General features: G+C 37.9%; 1 protein-coding gene across 1 annotated transcript in view; it reads left to right on the top strand.

The window, feature by feature from the left end:
- The window catches only part of CPQ (carboxypeptidase Q), a 434,372-nt gene that overhangs the window by 331,167 nt on the left and 77,750 nt on the right, over nt 1-25,455 (top strand). Inside the window, exon 6 of the mRNA XM_045560416.1 lies at nt 1,454-1,545. Within this exon, the coding sequence (XP_045416372.1) occupies nt 1,454-1,545 (92 nt within the window). The remainder of the gene's footprint in view (nt 1-1,453; nt 1,546-25,455) is intronic.

Here is a 25,455-nt window from a genome sequence, read left to right as displayed (position 1 = left end):
CAGAGGTGAGGATTGTGGCAGGAGACCAGCTGGGAGGCGACTGCAGCAATCCAAGCAGCAGTTGGTGGGGACTTGGACCAAAGTGGTGGCCCAGATGAGAAGCTAGATTGCAGATGGAATTAGATGGAAATGCCAATGGGATTGCTGAGGAATTGAATGTGGAAATCACTGGTCCAGTATTTAACTAGAACTCAGGTCATCCTACATCCTAAACCTGTGCTCTTTTAATTATGTTAAAATGCTAAAGTGTACAGTGACTTCACAACTATATTCAATTTAGTGGGAAAAAAATGTAGTTCCTCCCTTTAGCTCCTTAGCTCTAGGCTTAGGAAAGCAGAATGCCTGAAGATGCCTGGAGGGGGCCAGAAAGGGCTCCGTGTCCCAGGAGCATTTGTCATCCATGCTGCAGCTGACAAGCTCCCTGCTTTGAAGACCACGCGCCTGGTTGGTGGCACACATGTGGTTACATTTGAGATTTGTAGTGTGCCCATCTCAGCTACTCAAAGTACATTTCAGTCCTTCCCTGTAGCTCCCTTCTGAGGAGGTAGGAAAATGAATCCTCCTAATAAGATTTTTAAGTACAGCTTTATATTTTTCTGCCTTTGTTATTTCTCAGAAATAACATTATCAAGTCTGAATCGAAATTGATTTTAATTCTTGGTCACGAAGTGGAATTTTAGCATACTATTTCACCATTTTTTTAAGTTCAGAAAACAGCTTCCCTGAAGTTAACTTTTACTGAGCAGACATTGTCACTCAAAAATGGTCCTAGATCTGCCAGATCTGCCATTAACTTTTAATAACTTCAGGATACAAATCTGCATATCACAAGTCAATAAAACTTGCCACCAAGCTGTTCGTGCAGTAATAAGGTAAATAAGTGAAATCCTCATTCAGTTAATTTTGAAGTGAATGACCTTGTATTTCCAAGTAGGAGAAGAAATTGGCCATGATCAGGCATGTATGTTGTATCTGCTTTTCAGTTATTACATTACTGAAGATACCATGGGCAGCTAGCTGTGCTTGTGTATTTAGACTGAGAAGTAATCCCCTACACACCTTGTCTTGAAGTAGAGCCAAATGATTTCATTTCAGTTAAGATTGCTGGAAGGACCCATGATCTGCTTAGGGTCGTCTTCTGGATGCAATTTAATATCTCGCTGAACTGGGCCATCCATTGGGTCCTGCTGGACAGGAGATCCAGTTAAGGATGTACTCAGAGGCTCCCACTGACTGGGCTGCAGATAGCATTTGTCACAGCCCCTTTCTCCATTAACCTGCCCTGGTTGCCCCTTTGCTGTGTCAGCCGTACCCTGAAGCAGGAAGCCGACCAGTGAGAGATGAGTGCCTCTGATTCTCTCTTGCCTCCACGGTGAAGATGACGGACCCTGCCAGTTTTTAAAAATTCCAGATCAACTGCAGTATCACTTTTAAATTTTATTATTTTTCCTAGGGCTGCGTCCGAAGAGGACTCTGCGCCTGGTGCTCTGGACTGCAGAGGAACAAGGTGGAATTGGTGCCTTCCAGTATTACGAGTTACACAAGGTAAAAGTCAGCCCTGGACTCCTGAGCATTTGCACATATATCAGTGTAAACCAAAAGCATTGAGTGATGCTTTGGGTTTTAAATTTCCTTCTAATTGTCCCATTTAACACTCTCAATAATACTTTGTGGTTGACAGACCCTGGCAAACACCCCTTGTATAAGCCTTCTTCATCCAGCCTCGTGAATGAGGATGCACTGGTGAACTGAACATGCTGTGGTGTAGAGCTAAGGGCTTTTCTACTTCTACAGCCTGTGGCCACAGAAAAATTCTAACTGTGCTGTTGCCATTTTCTTAAAGTATCTCTAGTTCTGCTGTACTCGTGTATGTCAGAAAAACAATAATAAGTAAACATTTTTCTCTTCCCACTGAACCCACCCACATACCTTAATGCCCCAGATCCTCCTGGAAGCCCTGGTATTTAAGAGCCAAGTTCTGAGGCCTTGAGTCAGCCAGCAGCATTGCCATCATGGTGGTGGGAATGACAGCAGGCAGAAGTCTCCATCCTAGGAATGTGGAAGACGGCTTGTTTTGACACTGACTATAATTAGACAAGAGAGAAGCTTAAAGCAAGAAGGTGATTTTGGAAGATCATGATTAGAAATATAGGACTGCATTTAAGATGGGGACAGAGAGATCAATATCAAGAACCTCTTTTGAGAGAGCAAAATGCAGAAGGTCAGAAATACTGTGGATCAAGCCAAATGTTAGTTCAAAGAGGAACCCCCAAGTCCATGGACATGCTGCTGAGCGGGGATGGGAGGGCAGGGGAGGAGGGTCTGGTCTGCTGCTGCTGCTGCTGCTGGGTTGTCTTACCTAAATGTCCAGAGTAGAAGAAACATATTACAAGCTTAAATTATCCAAATCAGAGATGGATTTATTTGTTTTATGAATTGTGTTTATATCCATTTTGATTATTTTACAGAGTCAATCTCTATTACCCTATTTCAGTTAGAGTATAATGAGTTCAACGTCATGAATTTGATCACTGAATATAATTATTTACTATACAAAGGACAACCTGTGCCTTATCCCCCACTCTTCCCACTTTAGTTCTTTGGCCTCAAGTAGTCCTGGGGACAAGGTAATTCAAGACAAGTGTCCTTTTGTTGGTGGGTCAGTGCTATCATCTTTTATATGTTGTGGTAGACTACATCAGATAAGGGTTGTTCTAGATTCAGCAACATTCAATTAATATTTTCTGAGAACCTACTATGTTCCATGTACTACATTAGGCTTTAGTGTTAGCATCATTAAAAGGATTCACCCTGACCTCACAAAGACTGCCATCTAAAGGACACCGACCACTAAACTTCAATTATAACATAAGGCGTTAAGTCTTCGATAAAGAATAAGGTATTGAAGACAGACACAAGAAGTTCACCTAACCTGGCTTTGAAAGGCAGAATAAGCTATGAAGAAGAAATGACATCTAAGCTGAAGGAGTGGGAGGGAGGGGGTGGGTACTACTCCTTGGCAGAGGGGACTGTATGTGCAAAGGCAGGAGGTAAGAGAGAGCAAAGCACACTGGAGAAAAAGAAAGGAATTCAGAGTGGCTGGTGCATAGAATACAAGAGGCATAGTGGTAGGAGCGTGGAGTGAAGAGGGAAACAAGAGTCTGAACAAGAACATATAAATCATGCTTAGAAGTTTGGACTTTATTCTCAGGGCAAGAAGAGTAGCTGAATTATTTTTAAGGGGGAGCTTTAAAATTCTATATATCTTGAACTTTATAAAAAACAATATTTTAGAATTTTAGAATACTAAAAAATTGTTTTAAAGCTCTTTTATTCACTATAATATACCCTACTCCCAGAAAAAAAAAATTAAATTTAAACTGCAACAGATCTGGCTCAAAATTTCCTTACCACTGAAATTCCTAGGATCTGAAAAAAGAAGATTTTGAGTTGCACTGTGGCCTTCTAAAATGCATGGATAAAATCAGAAATGACTTGATTTTAAATTTCTAAGAGGTTGACGGGGAAATACACACTCAAAGGATGTGCAGTCACATTAACAGAACTGGTTTATCTTGACAGTATCCGTGCTGCCTTCATACAAATGTGTCTTCATACTGGTGGTTACCCTGCATTGCATTTTCAGGGATGGAAAGAAGAAATTCCAGAAAGAGAAAACATAAGCTTTTTGTGTTAGAGTAGCTCTTTATCTCACCTTTAAAAAGACATTCTGCATGTTTTACATGATACAGCCAATTTCAAAGAACTTATTCTGGATTCTTATATTAGCATATTGATATTGACATTGTCAAGAGTATAATCGTTTCTGGGGTGGCTGGGTTCAACTTAAAGTAAATATAATAAGCAAGTCACAAACCGAGGGGGATAAATTAGATTGTCGCTAGACTTCTCTACAGCATTATTGAATGCCAACAGTCGAACAATGTTCAGGTCACTCCAGTCACAAAAGAGAGATCCTCTGCTCTGAATAAGGTAATATGAACTGCTGAAGCAAATAAACCCTGAAGTGTTAATGGCTTAACATAATAGAAAGTTATTCCTTGCTCACTTAACATCCAGTCTACAGTAGGGCTCTGCTCTGTATAGTTTATTCAAGGATCCAAGCTGACAGACTCTTTAGCAATGTGGCTTTTAATATGCCTTGAGTGTAGACATCCAGTGGGCAGGCAGAGGATAGAGGGAGGTTTTTATGGGACAGTTCTGGAAGGAGCGTACATCATTTCTACTCACATTCCATCAGCAAGAACTCGTCATGTAATCCAACTGCATGAGAAGCTACGAAATACAGATCCTGGCTGGGCAGCCACTTCCTGGCTACAGCGCTACACTATGGAAGGGGAGCACACATCATTGGGGGAAGGCTGGCTCATGTTAAGGCCTTCCTCTCGCTTTGTTCTGACTTCTCATACACTTCCCTCTGCACAACAGACCACTTGCCCTGAGGTCTTCACCTCCCATGGTGCTCTGTGAGCTGCCTAAAAGTACTCACCACCACCACCACCAGGAGGCTTTTGCCAATCAACACACAAAAAAGAAGAGGTCACAGTCTTTGGCCATAAAGACTTACATTGTACTTTAAAAACAACTTTTAACTCACACATAAGAAATTTAGTATAACAGACAATATATGATGAGGTTTTAAATTACTTAATAAAAGTATTTTATTTTTACAAAAGATTTTGTATCACTGACAAGATGTTGAGTGGTGTAAAGTCTTAACACACTAAATGTAAAGGAGTTAGAAAAGGAAGAAATCACTGTGACATGTTAGTCATGAGGAAGGATTCAAGATCTGATCCTTGCAGAGTAAATGGATTTCAGTGAGTGACCAAGAAGTGGGAGAAGGGACAGCTACTCACCTTCATATTGATGGTAACTGTGTCCAAGGTTTGCCTTTGGCATTGGTGTGGGTAATACCACGCAGGAACAGAATTTGTATTTGGGGAGGATCTATTTTAGGTATCATAAAAATAAAAGGTTTGAACTTTTAACATAACTGCTAGCCTTTTTATGATACATTTATGTTATTAGTGATCTTTATCAGGAATCAGCAAAGTATGGCCTGTGTGCCAAATCCAGCCTGCCGCTGTTGTTTATATGTAGACCTCAAGCTAAAAAGGGCTTTTATGTTTTTAGCTGGCTAAGAAACACATTGTATGTGGCCAGCAAAACTTAAAATACTAACTGTCTGGCTCTTTACAGAAAATGTTTGCTGACCCCTGGTATCTGTGATAAAAGTCATAAAATACTTTCCCCATATTTCCATACAATAATCTCTATGACCTAAAAGATAGTTTTGTAAATTTTGTTTGGAACCAGATATATTCCAATGTAAGTATATTGTAGGAAGATGTTATTGCAATGATATCGAACTTTTTTTTTTCATTTTTATTTGGTAGAATTTAATAGTAAAGTTGGTTAAACTTATATGGTACCAACCACAGAAAAAATAGTATGTAGAAAATTATTATTTCTTCTTTTAGTTGCTCTGAATATGTTCTTTCTTCCCTCTTACAGAATCTTTCAGAATCTTTTCAACAGTGAAAATTCTACAAAAGCAATTTTAATGGCTATATTTAGCTTAATTTTGTGGGAATAAAAGTAAGATTAATATGCATTATGCTTTTCTTAATAAATATATTTGTTTACAATGTACTTTTATTAACATATGTATAAAAAAATATAAATTAAAGTGATTTTAAACTATATGGTAAAATTATTGCCAAACTGACTTTCACAATTATATTCAGATTAATACCTTTACTTCATAATTATGCTTTCTTATGAAATATTAGCTAAATTATTATAATAATGGCTAGAAATTAATAAATTTACTAAAAAATTACTAAACAGTTTACTAATTGTGAAATATGTGAGGCTATTTGTGGTTTGTGTACAAATTTTGAAACTCACGTGCAACTTTATTATAACGTCTGAAACACTCTTTTTGAGAAAACAAAATTTTGCTCAAAAATGATCTATAAGCATTCTTGTGGCAGTTACTAAGTAAAATAACTCAAATAGGAAGTGTTGGGATTATCTGATATAATTTGGAGTCAACTAGAATAGAAATTACTCCTGGGGTCCCTCCAGCATGCTTGTGACAGTTCAGAGCAGAAAGTCTCATAAAGGATTTATATATATATTTTTGTCTTATTAAAAAAATGACAATTTACCTATTTTGATAAGTTATAAAATTTTCTCACCTCGTTTTAAAGTTCTGTCCACCATCTCTCTGCCTCTCTTCACATTAGCACATGAACCTAAGAAGTATTCATATGTACGGTATATTGTTTGTGCTTTATGTTTAATGATTCTTTTAGAAGTAATACATTTTTCCTGCTAACAGTGTTTTTATTAAAGTTAATTAGCATTTGGTAAATGCACAGATTTTAAGTATGCAGCAAAACATATCTGGGAAATACATACCCCTGTGCAGGCATTACCCAGATCAAGATACAGAGCATTCCCGTTACCCTGGAAAGTTTCCTTATACCCTCCTCAGATCAACCTCCATCCCAGCCAGAGGCAACTAGTACTTTTCATCACCACAGATTGGTTATTCCTGTTCTTGAACTTCCTATAAATGGAATCATACAATATATAATCTCAAGTCTGGCTTCTTTCACTAACCGGCATGGGTTTGCAATTTATCCATGTTGTTGCATTAACAGTAGTTTGTCCCTTTCTATTGCTGAGTGATTTCCTGTTGTCAATATACCACAATTTCTTTATTCTCCAGGGCAAATGCAGCATGGATGGTCTGTTGATGGATATTTGGGTTGTTTCCTATTTAAGCCATTATAAATGAAGCTGCTGTGAACATTTTTATACAAATCTTTTGGTAGATATATACATTCATTTTCTTTTGTGGGGTAGAATTGCTGGGTCATATGATAGGTGATATTTAACTTTATTAGAAATTGCCAAAAAGGTAGGAGATGTACCATTATGTCTTCCCACCAGCAACATGTGAGCATCCTAGTTGCTCCACATCCTTCCCAGTATGTGCTATTGATTGTCTTTTTATTTTTAGCCATTCTTGTAGGTGTCTTATTTTTATATTTTTCAAGGTACAGTTGTGAAGAGTTACAAGGGAAGTTCTGCCTCTGCTTCTGATGGTCACCATTCTTTCACCCTCCTCTGCTCTTCTACCTCCTGACTATTAATATCTTCATTCTGGTGTTCTCCCTTATGATTTAAGGGAGACCAAAGACCTTTTTACCCTGTATGAGGCCGGTGGGGCTGTTCATGGTTGGAATGACCCTCTCAATTTGGAGAAACACCTTGACAAGAGTAGAACATAGAAATGCTGTCCTGCTCACAACCACATCTGACTTCCAGGAGCCCAGACCAGAGGCTACTAGAACACAATTGGAGCCAACCAGGGAGGATGATCCCCAAAGGGCTTGGGGAGATAGATTTCTTTTATGCCCAGAAAAGAGGTTATTCTAGAGAAGGGGAAAAACTGCAAAAAATGCCTTTGTCTTATTCTTTATTGATAAATTGTTATTTTTAAAAAATATGAACTCCTTTCTTGGTTGAATTTAGCTTGCATTCACTTGAAATGTCACCACACAGGGAAGCATATTATTGTGCTCTAGTGAATAAGAGTTTATTTATAGGAGTGGAATTTAACTTTGGATTTAAAAAAATATTATAGATAATTTTATTGAATTTTCAAATCAGTGGATAAAATGAGAGTTGTCCAGATGCCATTTGCCTAATCTACTTTTCATGGGAACAATGTTGCTCTCTTGTCTTCTCTTGGAAGGAAAGCAGGATGTCATTTCTCATGTCCTGAAATGTACAAAGGAGGGGAAAAAACCTGGATTAGTTTCAACTAAATTTCTGGCATTTTTTTAATCTTTTCCATTTTAAGCAAAAATATGATCGGACATAATTATTATGAGTAAGGTAATCTGGCCTTGAGAAAGCCTCATTACTGAAGGTAATCAAATAAAATAGATTGATATGTTCTATTCTGGCATGAAAAATATTTTAACCTTTTCCTGATTTATTGCACAAACTTCTGGCAATTGAATTACAGGGATAATGAACACTGCTGTGTTCTGGTAGTCATTAATAAGGACAATATTTTAAATAGGCTTTATTAAATGAGGGATGGGATGTATGACCATTCTAAACACATCAGTCTATCTGAACTCTAGCCAACTCTTAAAGAGAAAAAGGAAAAGCGAATATGTGTGATATTTTGTCAGAATTTCCTGTGTTGTCATGCTGAGGAACAAAGCTTCCTCTTTACATGCATAAATATAAAATGTTAGCTTCTTGGAGCAGTGAAGTTCTTGCCAGCTTCCCTGCCCACATTAGGTTTCATGTTTCATTCTAAAATAAAAGAAAATGTTAGAAATGCTTGTGAGGCTTCTTCGTGCTATGTGGACAAATGTGTTTCTTTGGTGTTTTTATTTTACCAACCCTATTGCCTCTATATAATGTTAATTTAGGAGGGTGACAGTGCTAGAGTAAGCGCGTGGTACCCGTGTTTAGCTCTGGTTATAAAAATAATAGAGCTGATGTCCTCATTCAGCGTAATTGTGTCTGGACTGTGTCTCCAGCACAGCCTTTTTTTTATATCTTTAATGTTCCGTGCAGTATAGACATACTAATCAGAGGTTATTGTCTCAATCATTACTGCTGGGCTTTTATGCATCCTGTGTTTTTCTTTCAGTGCCTACGTATTGCATTAGTCTGTCAAGCACATCACAAAATTGGTTTAAATTTCATTTATCTCGGTATGTTCTTTGTCTGGAGCCCTTGTTGTTCCTACATTCAAATATTTTCTACAACACACCTGGGAGCTCTTAGGGGTCTTATTAGAATTTGTGGATTTTATTTAAAAAAAAAAAAAAAGAAAGGACTGTCTTTTACGTTTGTTTGCTTTCAGCTGTGTAGAATTCCATTATGACTATGGGACTTCTGAATCTTATGTGCATATGGTAATTAAGATAGCTGGGCTGAGCTATCACAATATTCCCTTTAATATTAGGAGAATCATATGCCACCTTGTGAATGACCGTGAGTCGGCTTCAACTCACCTCTTTCCTTTATCTCTCTTTAGAAAGGATCCTTCTTAACTGGCTTTTATTATTTTTTCTACATAAGAGAAAAGAAATAGTTTAAGGTAAAAAGATAGACAGTAACACCTAGAATGAAATTTTTCCATGTTCCTAGGAGGGCAAGACCTTGCCTATCATTCTGGGGTATTATTTTTTGTTTAATGCCTCGTGGTTTCAGATCATAGTTAAGTTTGGCTTGAGTGTTGGTTTCAGCCCAGTACATGTAAAAAACAAAATCCCAACTTCTCTGCTTCCATTACTAACCCAAATAAAACAATTGCCTTTTAAGGTTGGTTCTGAGAACAGTGTGCCAAGACACCGACGTTTATTATGAATTATTGTGGCTGGCATTTATTCTTCACTCCTGAAACCATGAAGACGGGCTTCAGTTTATATCCAACCTGTTTTACTAGCTTACTAGAGATTGCCTACTGGCATGAATAGTTTCTGCCTCATTGCCTTCCTATTCCTAACCAGATCATGACCTGACCAAGGACCCATAGCGTATCTAGTGCATGAAGTTTCTGAGGAAATCAAGTTGGCACACCAGGATACGCAAATCTGAACTGAGGTGTCATGCCTTGGGCTCACAAGTGACCTACATGGGTCAGAGCCTTTAGGACTATATTATCCCATTACATGTACTTGGGCCTTACTAAGTTACAGAGTCAGCAAACCACTTTTCAGTCATTAGAACTATTTTAATTCAACTAGATCTGCCTTTCTGCCCTCTTGTCTTCTAAACCAGGGGTTGGTAATCTTTTTTTTTTAAAGATCCAGACAGTAAAGATTTTAGGACTGCAGTCTATATGGTCTCTCAACTCTGCCACTGTACTGCGGTCATAGACAAATGAGCATGGCTGTGTTCCAATAGAACCTTATCTATAAAAAAAAAAAAAGGTCAAATCAGATAGGTCAGATACTTTACTGACCCCTGTTCTAAATCCTTATTGGGCAGAAGTTTCTTCTGGAAGCCTTTTTCAATCTCACAATCATAGCTTTTGGTGAAAGAGATTTGTATGTAGCATATGGTGGAATTCTAACATTTAGAGATTGTGTCTTGGTAGGCTAGTAATATGACTGCTGTTTGTAAACTTGGCACTTAAGAGGTCACCATTGTTTCCCCTTAGGTATTTGGCGAACAGAGCACACCATCACCTCGTCAGTCTAGTGCCACAGTTATAGCCCAGTGAGCCATACAACAGGCATAGTTACCTTATTGGAGGAAGGGGTTAACATCCTTCTCTAATATTTCTTAAAGCAAGAACAGAACCCTATATTAAGATGGCTAAATATGTATTCCAAAAATACATAATATCTTTTTCTAAAGTTTACACATATGGAAGCGTCTTTCAAAGAAATAAATATTCCAGTACATCTTGGCAACTTTCCTAATGCTTAGCAATTACCATTTATTGCTTAACTACATCCTAGTTTTATCCATATATTTGCTTACAATATTTGTTTTTAAACCTGAATCATTATCTGGGAGAGGCTTTTCCCAAGAGACCCAATGAACATTAGGTATTTGGGTAATCAATAGCCCTTCTGGAAGTTTATTTTCTATTTCTGGTTACCGTGGCTTTTCTGTTGCTTCCACAACACTAATACAGAAACATCAAAAAAGGTTTGTCTGAGATGACTGGAAGGGCTGCCTGCAAGGTCAATGCAAAGCAACTCCTGGGTGGTGAGTTTACCCTGCACTCTGAGAAGCAGCGTCCAGACGGTACAATGGACAGCACTGAAACTATGTTATGCTACGGGCTGAAGATCAGCCCAGGAATGGAGCCCCAGACTTGCGGGGCACAGTTACAAGTGCAGCCTGAGTACACTTCATAGCCCTTTGTCTTTCTTTCTCGGGCTCATCTTACTGGGTCATTTCTAGGATGTTAACCTCCAAGTCCTGTGGTGTCTTAAAGGTGACATTTGTCCCTTGATACAGTTGGTCTTGGTCTGGCTTTCTACGTTCCTTATCAATTGTGTGTCACATCTATAATTCCTGCTGACTCACCTATTTGTGTAAAAAATACAAAGGCAAATTTTTTTTTATCCTAAGCAGAAGATTCAAACTTCTATTCTTTATTTTCTCTCAGAAGACCTCCCTCTTGCATACTCTTATCAAATGCCTGTCCTATATTTATAATTATTCATTCTAAAAGCTGAGGTTGCCCCTGGCAACCAGCAGTTTGTCAAAACTGCTTTGGTTTCAGGGTTCTCTTAAAGGAGAGTTTCTCAAAATCAATTTCTAAAGAGCTTTTACACCCTACACAGCAAAACATGTATAAACAACAATTCAAATTTAGAGAGCTTAACCAGGCCTTTCAACAAAGGTTTAAAGTGGTTTCATAACATGAGTTATTTGAGATTAAACAGAATTTCTGTTACTAGTTGAAAAAGGAGTATAATTTGCTTTTATGAATTCCTATAGTTTCATTTAATTAAACTCATCCAATGAGATGCAGCACCCCCAGCAATCAGAGGCAGTGCTGTGGTAAATACTTGTAAATGTTTCAGGCAACTTGCCAGGTATGAACTGAGGCCTGGCAGAGTGGATGCCATGCACCAATCTCCATCACTCCAAAGCTCTGGATGATTTTTTCCCCTCCAAATCTCTGGAAAATACTATATTGTACCGCACAGAGCCAAATGGGAGGCAATCAAGCTGTTTTGTCATTTGAATTAGGAAAGGTCAAAGGGAAGAGAGCATAATAGTAGACAGACAGAAAAGTGCTTTGTGAAAATTGTCCATTTTTTCCATGTAAGGGAAAGTAATTTGTTCCTTTTATTAGATCTGAAAATCCAGCACTAGAGATTTTTTGGATGGACTTATAGAGAGAAAAGAAACCGTCAAGAATTTTTAAAGTTCCCATATCCCAAACAAATATGATGTAACAAGTTCTTACAATTTATAAGATGTCATTATAATCTCTTTCATCTATGTGATCATTTATAAATTACTCTTTCATAGACACCACCTCATTGATAATAGTAATGGCCCTAGTAGTTGCCAGACCACATACTGTTTTCCTTATTTCACCCAGGCTCAGAGAAGTGAAGAAGGTAACCAAGTTTGCACAGCACAGCCCATGAGGCACAGAACCTAAATTTGACTTAGTTTTCCTATCTCCAGACTTCAACCATCATGACTTCTATAACTGTGTACTTCTCTGCCACCCATCTTAAATACAGGTATCTGCCAACTTGTCATAGACTGAAGGACAAACACACCAATGTATTCAGGAATGCTGAATAATAAGTAATGCATGAATGAATAGATGGAGGAGCCACTTCAAAGTGCTTAGTTTAAAACATATATAGCATAGAATCAAGTCAATACAATTTTGGAATAAAATGCCAAGGGATATTGTGCGACCATGCAGACATCAGTTGTCACTAGCAATTCTCAATATTTTATATTTGTACTTTCTCTAGAGGGTATAAAAATAAATATTTGTATTCATTCATGGAGTTAACTCTAAATGATTTTTAAAAAGTAACCAATACTTCAAAATTCACTGTAATTTTCCCTTAAGGTGGGGCATTTTCTAACTAAAGTTTTAGGTAAACAATAGATAAAATTTTAAAAATTCAAAGAGACCTTCTAACGATATGAAACTCTTTCTCACAGTAAGAAATGTTAAAATTGCTCCACTATATTAAAAGACTATCTTCAGATCAGAGGTACCCCAGGATACCACCTCAAGACATTTCCCACTGCCTTAATCTTAAAATCTTAAAAGAAAAGAAAAGTGAGAACAAAACCCTGACCCTTGAGAGAGAGAAATTGTGTGTGTATGTCTCTTTATATCTTTTCTACGTGTGTAGAGTTTAAACACCTAAGAAAATATATGAAGAACCTCCACAAATCGAGTCCAGCTGTCTTCTTTCAGGGTAACCGTGCCTGATACACCAAGGACAGGGATACACCAGGATGGACCTCTGCCTGTGCTATTTTTAAAGATTTCCAAGGACAGAGATTTCACTTGTGTCATTATTTTTTTTAACATTATCAGACAATGAGAATATCCCTGGACAGGTCCATTTAGTGATGCCTTAATTTAAGGAAACAACTTAGAAGACTGGAGGAACAATTATAAACGAAAGTAGTTACAGGTCTGCAAAAGTTAATGTTCCTTCATCCTACCTGCCCTAGTAGTTCCTACGTGGAAGCTGTAAGGAAGGATAAGTGAACTGGGGGGCAGGGGGATGAATTGTGAATTGCAAAAGAGAAATTTAAACATTGTTTGCAAACTAAACTCAAAGCACAAATGATGTAACACTTGTTCTGGTTTTTTTTGGTTTTGTTTTTAAGAAAGTGGACTCTAATTTATTCTTTCCTTGGTCAGGAAATAAAATAATTTGTAACCTTTAACATGTTCTTTTCTTCATAATTGAGAGCTCAGTTTGTTAGTACTTTCTCTCCCAAACTGTTTTCTGAATGTATTGGAAAATTGCACCTGCCAAAATGGATGGGTGTTTGTTCTTCTTCAATGAAAGGTGGCTGTGATAAAGAGCTATCCCTGTTGGATAGTTCAGCCTGCCAAAGTCTAATACAACAGAAATGGAAAGGAAGATGAGAATGAAAGACACATTCAAGAGTGTAACAAATTGTTGGCACCTAAGGAACTAAGCCTATTGGTTTCCAAAGAATTTGACAGAAAGGTTTTGACCATCCATGTGATTTTTATCTTCTCATCTTTTAGGCAATTACCTTAATATGACACACTGTAGTGAGGGCTTCCTTTGAAGGGTTCTATTTAAACATCTTTTTCTGAATCACCAAGACAAGAATGGAGCAAATGAAGAGGAATAAAAAAATATTCACTTGTACACAAAGCTGCTACCTTCGATTCTCTAAAATTGTAGTTAATGCCTAATTATACTGACATTCCCATTGTACAAAAATGTTGAGAATGCAAATATAATTTCTCAGCTAATTATTTCATTATATGGAAGTGACATGTGTGAAGTCATAAATTAACATTGTCTTTGTAAGAACCAGCAATTGTGGACTTTAATATCGAAGTTTTTAAGTGGGATGAAGTGCATTTTTCTCATGACTGATTAGGTGAAAATGCCTTCTACATTTATGTGTATAATAAATTCATGTGTATAATAAAATATCTTTTGGCAGATATTTTACCATTAAAATAGGATAGTGATATTTATGTGGGAAAATTATTACCGACAGGGAAACACAAAGGATGTCAAGGGGCAGAGCAGCCGGCAGCTGCGGCAGTCTCAGCCTGCACCTCTCTTCTTAAACATGGTTCAAGCAGTTGTCTTATGAATAGTGGTGAAAGAAACTTCCTTTTACTTAAAAAAACAACACAAAACAAAACAAAACGCCATTGATACCTCTCCAGTAAGAACAACAGAAAGTCAAATATTGTATTCCCAAATTTAAACGAGAAAATAGCAGAGGTTGAGGGAGAAGAGCAGGAACTGAAGACTGACATAGATTGGTTAGGAGGTATTCAGTTCTTTATTTCTTTGATTTAAGGATTGTCAATTGTAAGGAGTACAGTTAGGGCTAATATAGATTTTCAGGAAAAATAATACTACATTAAATGTACAGGTTTTTTTTAAAACTGATAATAGCATACAAAACATAACACTTTGGTCATTAAAATCAGTCTATGTCTAAAATACCATCAGTTTGGAGTCTGAAGAGTGCTCTGATTACCATGTAGTTATTAGCAGTGACGCCTCGGCATCAGGGTGCGAGGCCACTTTGTGTAACCTGTGCTCCTTGTTTTGAAAAGGCACTAAAGATGCACCTCTAGGGTTGACCGTCTTTATGAGCCATATGAAATACAGCTTTCCTCTGTATTTTTAATTTGGTTAAGTTTTCTTCACTTTATTTTTAATTTTAATATTTCTTTAGGAAACGTATAATAGCTTCTCCTGAAAGTCTTGGGGAGATTTTGGCAAATAGCTCAGGACCTGAGTGGGAGGCCTCCATGATACATAGCTGGTTACACCAGTCTGTCCTACCCTTGAACACTTCAGAGTCTATTCTAAAGATTTGGTAATTTCTATTGGCCTCAAATATGAAAATTAATCCTCTGTGTACATCAAACTTTATCAAGAATTTTAATCAATAATTAGGGACTCTGATTTAGAATTTAAGGATCTGTGTTGATACCAATGCAAATAACTTACGTGAGGTATAAAATGGATTTACCCGAGGCCCTTTCTGTGTGATGAAGTTTACATATGAACAAACAGTGACAACAAATATATGACACATTTGTTTCTTTTCTTGGTATTTGGCAAGTGTCTTATGGAGTGCATCTATAGCAAGATACATTTCATTTCTAAAATGTTAAAATAGGAGAAAATGTGATTCTTATAGTTAAGGAAATAAGGTACTTATCAGTTGAATTTTTTAGTGGCAGAAATAGGAGAGACCAAAAAATCAGAAAAGTAGTATTTAGGTTGCCTTTTTGTTCCTGATTTGCCTGAGATAGTCCAGTTTTCACCCATTGCCCTGCCATAATAATTTTTTAAATGTTTTATTTCTAATTATTATTGATATGTAATAGTTATATATTAATATTTATAGGGTACCTGTGATCTTTTGATACAGGTAATTGAGTATCCTTCACCTCAGGCATTTATCATTTGTGTTAGGAACATTCCAATTCTACTCTTTTAGTTATACTTTTTAGGTATACTTTAAAATAATTAAAACTTATTGTTGATTATAGTCACTTTGTTGGGTTATCAAATATTATTCATTCTATTAACTATCTAACTGTATTTTTGCACCTGTTAACCATCCCCACTTCATCTCTCCCTGCCTTCTGCCCTTGCCAGCCTCTGGTAACCATCACTCTACTTTCTCTCTCCACGAGATCAACTCTTTTTCATATTTGGCTTCCACAGAAGGGTGAGAACATGCGAGATTTATCTTTCCGTGCTTGGTTTATTTTGCTTAACATAATGTTCTCTAGTTCCATCCATGTTGAAAATGGCAAGATTTCATTCTTTTTATGGCTGCATAATATTCCACTGTGTATATGTACCACAATTTCTTCATTCATTCATCTGTTGATGGACACTTAGGTTGATTTCAAGTCTTTTCTATCGTGAATAGTACTGCAGTAAACATGGGAGTGTAGATATCTTTTTGATATGCTGAATTCCCTTCTTTTGCATATACACCTAGCAGTGGGATTGCTGGGTCATATGGTAATTCTGTTTTTAGTTTTTTGAAGAACCTCCATACTGGTTGCACTAATTTACATTTCCACTAACAATATGTGAGGGCTCCCCTTTGTCCACATCCTCATCAGCATTTATTATTGTTAGTGCCTCTTTTTGATAAATGCCATTTTAACTGGAGTGAGATGATAGCTCATTGTGGTTTTGATTTGCATTTCTTTGATGAATAACGATGTTGAGCACTTTTTCATATACCTGTTGGCCATTTTTAATGTTTTCCTTTGAGAAGTGTCTATTCAGATCCTTTGCTCATTTTTTAATTGGATTATTTGTACTTTTTCCTATTGAGTTGTTGGAACTCCTTAAATATTCCTGTTATTAATTTTTTTAAATCAGGGACTTTAGGAATCTGCTTGGTATTTTATTTTGCTGTGATTTGAGCTGGTAATCAATTTGCAAAACACAGTCCTCTGAACTCTTCCCTTTCCTTTCCCCAAATGAAAGTAGACTCTCCCTGAGCCGCACTGCCTGGATTTAGGGGAGGGATGACACAGGCACTGGCTTGGCTGCCCCTGCTGGTGTCTGACTGTGTCAGGTGCACCCCAAGACCACTGGCTCTGAGCCAGCACAGCCACAGGAATTGCCCAAGGACTGCAGACTTTGTGGCCTGACTGCCTTCCAAATTTATTCCAGGCCCCAGGCTGCGTTTTATTAGCCCCTGGTGGGCCTAGCTGGAACTCAGGCTTTCAGGTGGAGGAGCTCCCTCTGGCCAGGCTGGTCTAAATGCTCCCTCCGTGGACACCGGCAGAATTCTGCCCTGTGCTGTGTTCTCCTGTGCCAGGGCAGCCCTGAGTATCAATGCAAAGTCCCACAGTCACATCACTCTCCTTCCCCCGGGTAAACAGATTCTCTCTCCACTGGGCGCACTGGCGTGGCACTGCTGAGGGCTAGGGGAAGAGTGGCGTATGCAATGCAAGACTGTCTTTTCTGCCCTCCTCAGTGCCTCTTTCCTTGATATAATGTTAAAACCAGGTACTGTGATTGCTCACCTGATTTTTGGTTCTTCTGAAATTGCTTGCTTGCATGGATAGTTGAATTTCACATTCGTGTGGAGGGACGGAGGGAAAATGGCTGGAGGTTTATATTCATCCATCTTGCTTCGCCCCTTCCCCTGCCATAATTATTGAAAGCATCCCCTTTCACTATCAAAGGTGTCTTGGCTTATATAGTAACTTAAATAATGGTTACTCTACTTATTAGTCATGCTTGTTGTTGAGAATAATAATGTCTCAAGAGAACAGAATATCTTGGTATCTGGTATACTTTTGCATATATATAATAAATTTATGTAGTCTTCAGAACAACCTTATTAAATAGGTCTTTCCTTTGTTGAAGGGAATGTGAAGCTCAGTGAGATTAATTGGTTGCCAAGGTCATTTAGCTATCATGTGACAGAACCAGGACTCTAACCCAGATGTCGAGGGCAAACTGATTTTAGTGAGCTTAATAATAATAGTAGGAATGATTATCATCATCATTATTACCTTACTAATAAAGCTACATCTTACTCATAAAGAACCCAGCACAGGTTCTTGACCATTGCTTGTGCCATGGACCACTTTGGCAGTCTGGTGAAACCCGTGGGCCTCTTCTTGAACAATATTTTTGAATGCATAAAATAAAATGCAAAGCATTAAAAGAACATGAATTTTATTAAAATATAGTTATCAAAATTTTTAAGCAAAATTAGTGATACAGTTACATATGTGGTTTCTCAAACACATTAAATAAGATCTTGAAGTATTATTTAACCATTACTATAATTTCAAAACAGTGATGAACTTAAAAATTACTTGGAGATTTCTGCAACAAGTCTAATGTGATATAAAAATATCTGTGATATCTATTAGGGACAAAGTGACAGCTTCTGCTAATACTATTAGGGTTTGTTGCTTACCTGAAAAATTAAATGAAATTCTCAATTTCAGTTACAGGTTAATGAAAATAAAGCTGTAATATTTTTCCCATTCAAGTTCACAGACCCCCTCCAAATCCATGAACTCCCCAGGAACCCCAGATTAAGAATTTATGCCTTAGAGTAAACCTGCAAAACAACTATTATCCCTATTTTACAAATGAGTAAACTGAGGCCCAGAGTAATTATGTAACTTGCCTAATATCTTTCACCTCATGGCCACCTAATGGCCACTAAAATGACATTAGCTTCTGTACATCACCTCCCTTTGCTCCCCAGTGGCAGTCACTATTGAAGTGGGACTTGTAGGGTCCACCCCACTCTGATACTCCTCAGCATTGTTACCCTAATCACCAGCACATCCTTTGAACATCAACAACACCTTGACAAAGAGCACAGGTAACCAGGGAGAAACTGGAGGAGAGGTCTGTGTGCCTGATTAACTGCTTTTATTCAACTTGCCTTGAGCGTTTCTGGCATTCAGCCTCCCCTAAGTGGTCCTCAGGTGGCTTCCCAGAATGGTCATTATTTCCAACATATCTGATGCTATTTTCTACCGCAGCTATTTTCCTCTTACCTTAGGTGATTACCGCTTCTGCTTAGTACTATTCTCAGATGAGGGAAATTGTTTTTCTTCACCTCCCTTAGCTCAATACAGGTACCTATTTGGATTTTTTTCTGTAATTGCTATAATTCCTTAGCCTCCTTTTATCTAAACTATACCTATTAAATTATGTTAACTCTTCTCCAAGCTAAATTGCCTCATCTGTTCATTATTTTCCTTCATTTTGTCTGAATACTTTAAAACTTACAAAGTATGTGAAGCGGTTGTTAAAGTCTTAAGTAGTCCCAGAATGCATTTATTAGTTACTGTAATTGAGTCTTCCTGATTGCACATGTATTATTAGCCTCATGCTGTACTAACCTTAGCATAACATACTTTAAGTTTTTAAAAAAAATATTTACTATTTTAAAAATTCTATGTTGCCAAGTTCAGCCAAAGAGAGGTGATCTATCACATGGGAAAGATTACAAATCAGACTCATTAATTTTTAAAATTCCAACTTTCCCACATATCCAGGTTATATTAATATATAAACACATGAATCTCCTTTAAAGCAATAATATAGAATGTTCACTCATTCAAATATTAAGCACCCTTTACACATTTTTAGTTCTAGTCCAGACACCAGGCTCCCTGTCATTAAGGAACTTACATGCTTCCAAATACTATATAAGATATACAAAAAATTATTTATTATTTAGCTAAAATTCAAACTTACCTGGGTATCCTGCACTTTAACTGGAAACACTGGTCACTGAGGCTGTGTTCACCCAGTAGCTTGGTGGGGCTGGAAGGTGAAATATGGCCTCACCTGTGTGTATGGCAGTTGGAGCTGGCTGTCAGCTGGGCTGCTCTCCCCATGTGGTGCCTCAACCTGAAGAGGTTTCTTTACCTATCAGCCTTAGGGCTGCAAAAGGTCAAGGTGGAAGCTGCAAGGCTTCTTTTGGCCCATACTCTGAAGTCACATGTGGTCACCTCTGCCCCAGACTATTGGTCAGAGGATGTCAGAAGGCCGGCCCAGATTCATGGAGTAGAGAAAGAGACTGCACCTCTTGGTGAAAGGAATGGCAAAGTCACATTACAAGAGTGCATACATACAGAGAAGGGAGGAATTTATAGCCAATAAATCATCTGTCACAAGTAGTGAGCATAACAGAAAATTCCCTTTCATCAGGAACTATATATTCTTCCAGGGGAGACAAATAATAAAAACAAACACTTATTGATACAAAGGAGAAAAATAACCAGGATAAGGGAGTTAGAGAGTGCTATCCACAACATTGGGGAGGAGGTCTTATTTTACATAAGGTGGTAAGGAAGACTTCCCTAGGAAGAGGATATCTCAGCAGATCCCCGAAGGAAGCAAGCAAGAGATGTCCAGAGGAAGAGTGGAAAAGCCAGAGGAAGTTGCAAGTGCAAAAGCACCAGGTCACAAGCATCACTGAGGAACTGAAGGTGGTTGGAATGGTGAAAGTGAGGTGAAGATTAGTAGGAGGTGAGGTCAGAGAAATTATGGAAGGCCAGGCCCTACATCTGGGGCCTCACAGATGAATATTAAAGCTTTGCTTTTTACCCCAACTCGGATGGAAGGCATATGGAGGGTTTGAGAAGAGGAATGGCTTAGTTTTTTAACAGGATTGTTCTGGCTTCTATATAGAGAATAGGTGGAAGGATGGCAAAGGTTGAAGCGGGAGACAGTTGGAAAACTGTTGCAGTACTCCAGGCAAGAGGTGACGGTGGCTTGGACTGGGTGAGAACAGAGGAGCTGGTGAGAACAGAGGAGCTGGTGAGAAGTTGTTGGAGAGTACGTCTGTTTTGCAAATAGAGCCACTGGGACTTGTTGATATATGGAATTTGGAGTGTGAAAGCAAGAGAAGAGTCAAGAATGGCTGTCAACATTTTTAGACTCAGCAACTAAAAGAATGTTTTAACTGTTATTGAGTTGGATCCACCTTATAAGAGGGAGACAAGAAGATCAAAGGAGGAAGAAGGCAATGTGACAACAGCAGCAGGAGGAGAAAGGGCAATGGGATAGACAGCCGCAGTTCAAGGAATGAAGGAAACCTCTGGAAGCTGGAAAAGGCGAGGACCCAGATTTTCCCCTAGAGCCTCCAGGAGGAACCAGCCCTACCAGTCTCAACTTTAGCCCTGTGAGATTTATTTTAGACTTATGATCTTCAGAACTATAAGAGAATAAACTGTTGTGGTAAGTCAAAGAATTTGTGGTAATTCGTTACAGCAACAATAGGAAACTAATATGCAATTAGATATCTAAGTAGAGATGCTGAGTAGCTATTGGATATGAGTCTGGAATTCAAAAGAGAGGCATGAAAAGATGAATTTGGAACCCATTTATTTAAAATTATAAGCCGGAGTAAGAGTGAGTGTGGATAGAGAAAAGAGGAGGCCTTTAGAATGTTTGTGACCACCCCAATGTCTAGAGGTCAGGGAGATGAGAAAACCAGCCAAGGAAAATGAGAAGGAGCATCCAGTGAGGCATGAAGAGAGCCAAGAGCTCAGGTCCCTGAAGCCAAGGGAAGAAAGCATTTCCAGGAGTAAACAAGTGTCAAGTGCAGCACCATCAAAGATTTGCAATTTAATGCTCACTAGTGACCTCAATCTTGAATTTTTTGCTAACTCCTATACAAATTCTAGGAGGGACCACTGTTATTTCAGAGTGGGATACTCTATAGAGCATGCTTATATTTTTGTCTGTTAGAGATTGACCATGCTCTGGTCCTCTGTTGAAAAGCTACATATATGGGCAGTGTTATTTGGAAGTTTAGAATAGAGTCATACATTCATTTATTCATTTGACAAGTATTTTCAAATGCCCGTTGGCTAGGTGCTGGGGATGCACTGATGAACTGATAAGATCCCTTTTCATGGGAGAACTTTCAATCCAGGGACTTTGCTCAGGCCACATATCACCTCTTCTATCAAGCTTTTGCCAACTCTTTTCGGTAGTTCCTTTCACTTCTTTGTACGTATTTATAGAACTCATCCACATTTAATGTAACAGCCATATAATTCCCTCTGCTAGTAAACTGTGACCTCTCATAGGAAAGCAATCTGATCATAGTCATCTTTTATATAAATTCCTTCATAGGTAGGTTAGAAATGTGATTTATTATTAAAACCAGGAAATGTTTGCAAAAGAAAGGAGGCTCTATTTATTAACACCATGACCATGACAAAGGCTGTAAACTGGGACAGCCCAGGGCAAACAGAGATGTATGGGCACCCTGTTCCTTGGTTCTGTCTCAATAACTATTGAATAAATACATTTTGCTCCCTGAAGAAACACCTTTACTGAAATATGACTTAATATTTTGCTTTTTGTTTTAATCGAGGATCAATATGTAGGATATAGTGTTGGGCAAAGTGTTTCTGCATCTTTTGTAAAACTGTTATTAGAGACTGTCTATTATTTTGTTCGATGTGCCTCTTATAAAAAGCCACGTAATAATTCCTCTTAGAACTGAATGCTAGAAAAAATATTGCTTTTTTCAAGGAGCTGGTGGTATGCTTTCTTTTCCTAGATAATGAGAGCTTAGTAATACATCAATCTTCCTTCTTATATTGGCAGCCACAAGCTAGAGCTAAATTATATCCTCAAGTTGCTGTTAGGGTCATGTCAAAATTCTCCCAGTTGTGGCTTTTCCTTTTCCTCAGACATTCATTAAGCACCTACTATGGGCTAAGCTCTGTTATTGAAGCTGGAGATATGGCAGAAATCCACACAGATTTGACTCCTGCCTTCATGGCATTTTGTTGGTTCTTGTGCATTTACCTACTCTTTTAATATGGCATTGAGATCTTTTCTAGTAGTAAGTCTTGAATTTTTACAGAATCAAGGAAGGTATAAAAAACAAATTGAATAAAGTGCAATAGGCCAGCATATTAGATAGGAGTGTGGTGTGTTAGTCATGGAAGGCTTGGGCAGAAGTGGGACATGAAGTCACTTGAGCAGACCAAAAGCCCTAAAGCTCATATTTGGGTATTTTCATTTTTCATAAGGTTTTAAACTCACTAGTGTGCTTTTGAGAAAGAAGAAGGAAAGGTGTTCTTAAGAAAATATAATTATTTCGAAAGTCATGTTTAGCGTCTTTACTAATATTAATAAAGAGTACTTGATCAAATAAATCATGTGGGGATAATGTCATAATCTAGAAATGCTATGCTTGTCTGTAGGCTATAGAAAAAGGAAAATTCATGAGTTGGGTTCCAATATGATATGCCCTAGGATTGAATAAATATTTGGGTTCTAGAATATAAAGTAGCCTATTTTTACAGGACAAGAAAATGATGAGTACTATATTTTAAAAAGAAATAACCTGTCTACTCATGAGAAGATGAACTCAACTATCAGTTATAACCTTAGACAGGGACTTAAAGAAGCTGCTGTAGACTTCCCAGCCAAGAGAAGGGCATTAGAGGTCAAGCAGAAAGCACTGTCTTGGCTGGTACAACACCATCAACAGCAAGAAACACATCTTGTGTTTATTTAGCATGTCACAGTATTAAAGGAAAAGAGTCAACTGAAGAAACAGTTCCTCATTTAGGCAATTTCGTTTTTGCCTTTTGAACCTGGGAAAGGAAGCAAGTGTGGTGGGTATTAGAGGAGAAATTGACCGAGAGAAAACGTGGGAGGAGGGGACTGAGAGGGATAGAGAATGAAAAAAGCAGAGAAGGCTGCTTTGACAAAGACAGCTACGTTGGAGATTTCTCTTTTACAACTCCTTACTGAAATGAATATGAAACCAGTAACATGAAACACTCGACCAACGTGTAGTATTAAAGGAATCAAAATTTAATTGTGAGATTCTAAGTCCCACTGCTTCTATTATTAATATTATTATATTGCTTCAACGTGAAGGAATAAAATTAGAAAGCGAAATAGACATTAATTTGCCATGTAAATCTTTTTTAAGTCTATCTACCAAATGCCCTGGATATTGCATTCTTTTTTCCTAAAAACAAATTGAATACAGTAATGTTTGCTATATAATATAAATAAAGAATTTTTTAGCCAATGTTTATGCCATATTTTTAGCCTTCTGGCTCACTGTCGTTACCATAGTGACATTTAGAGAAGGATCGTGTGTTTTCAGTAAGTTTAAGGGCTATCCATGGACCTTAACTCTAGCGCAAGAGGAAAATTCAATAAGATCTAGAGTGCTTCAAATGACATTGTAAAAACTGGATTGCCTAAAAACATAGGGTTGTCTCACAACAGAATACCTCTGTGCACACACACAGAATGGTAGGGCTGGAAAGGAATCTCCAGAAGCTATTCATTCTGTTCCCGACTCCAGGCACGATGGTGGCTAAACCACAAGAAGTGTCTGCAATTTTAGTACTAACATAACTTACTCAAGACTGCCCACTTCCCCAAGCTACAGCCAGTTTAGCTGTCAAATAAAAATAACTAACGGCACTCCACCTTGTCATCATCCCTTTCCTGACTTTCCCTTGGGTGCCCAAGTCTGTTCAAAACTGAATGCTAGACACTGTCGGAAATAAAAGTCTGAACTTCAGGGTAAACCTGACCAGAAAGTAAAGCCTATTTTCACTTTGCACAGCAGGGAGAAACCTCTTTGCCTATCATTCAGTCATGTCAGTTGTTTAAGCTAAAGCTGTCTGAAGAACCGTCACCTTCCCCAGAAACTGGGAACTCCAGGGTCACTGACGGAGCTGGAAAAGAGGATTGCACAAGTCAGCACACACATCATGAGGTGATTTGCTTCTAAGAACTTGTTTTGAGCCTACTGCCTAACCAAACAGCATCACCACAATTATTTGTAAAATATTAATATTTACTGGAGCAAGAAAAGGGTACTGAGGCTAATTGCCCTGTGTCAGCATGGAGTTTACTTCTTTGAAGAATGAACTGAGAAGGCTACATGATTAATTCAAATAGGAGTCTCTTTTTCTTTTCATTGGATTTTGGGATTTCTCTTTAGGTCAAAACCAAAGACATACTGAGAAACATGAGAAAACAGGTTTAATTTCTCATGGCTTTCTCATAGGTTATTTTCTGTAAGTTATGAGAATATAAAAAGCTTTTAAATGAAAAATAAGCCAAATCTGGTAGGAAAGGAGATGTTATTGAACTTGGGTCAGTATTTCTGAAGAAGAATCTCCTGGAATTTTTAAGCAAAGAACACAAACATCATCTTTGTGTTTATATTAAGAAGTATTTTAAAACACGCAATATGTATTTTAAACACTTTTCTTCTTTTGAATCTTGTGTTGTACCCAAAGAATGCTAATGGTTACCAAGTTGTTTTTTGGCAGAGTAGCCTGACCCTTAAAAAGAGAAAAAAAAAAGCATAGGATGTGATTGTAGCACAAGACAAAGTTGCAAATCCTCCACCCTGAGCAGATATTAACTAATCCAGAGATCCCAACCTAGGAGGTTACCTGGGAGCATTCCTTTGCATCGCACTATGTACGTTACATGGTAATGAACAATATGTTCCATGGCTCCTGACAAAGAGATGTTTCTTTTTATTAAGAGAACAAAGTGGGGGGTTTACAGATAATATCTGAGCTTATCATTGAGCTGCTCAGCCTCCTCATCTCTGTGCCGCAGCTTGTCTCAGTCAGTGCTGGTTATCTCAGCAATAAAGCATTCAGTC

This window comes from Lemur catta, chromosome 9 (assembly GCF_020740605.2).
Source record: "Lemur catta isolate mLemCat1 chromosome 9, mLemCat1.pri, whole genome shotgun sequence".
Classification (NCBI taxonomy): domain Eukaryota; kingdom Metazoa; phylum Chordata; class Mammalia; order Primates; family Lemuridae; genus Lemur; species Lemur catta.
Note: the sequence above shows the minus strand (reverse complement) of the source record. Positions and strands in the feature narration are given on the sequence as shown.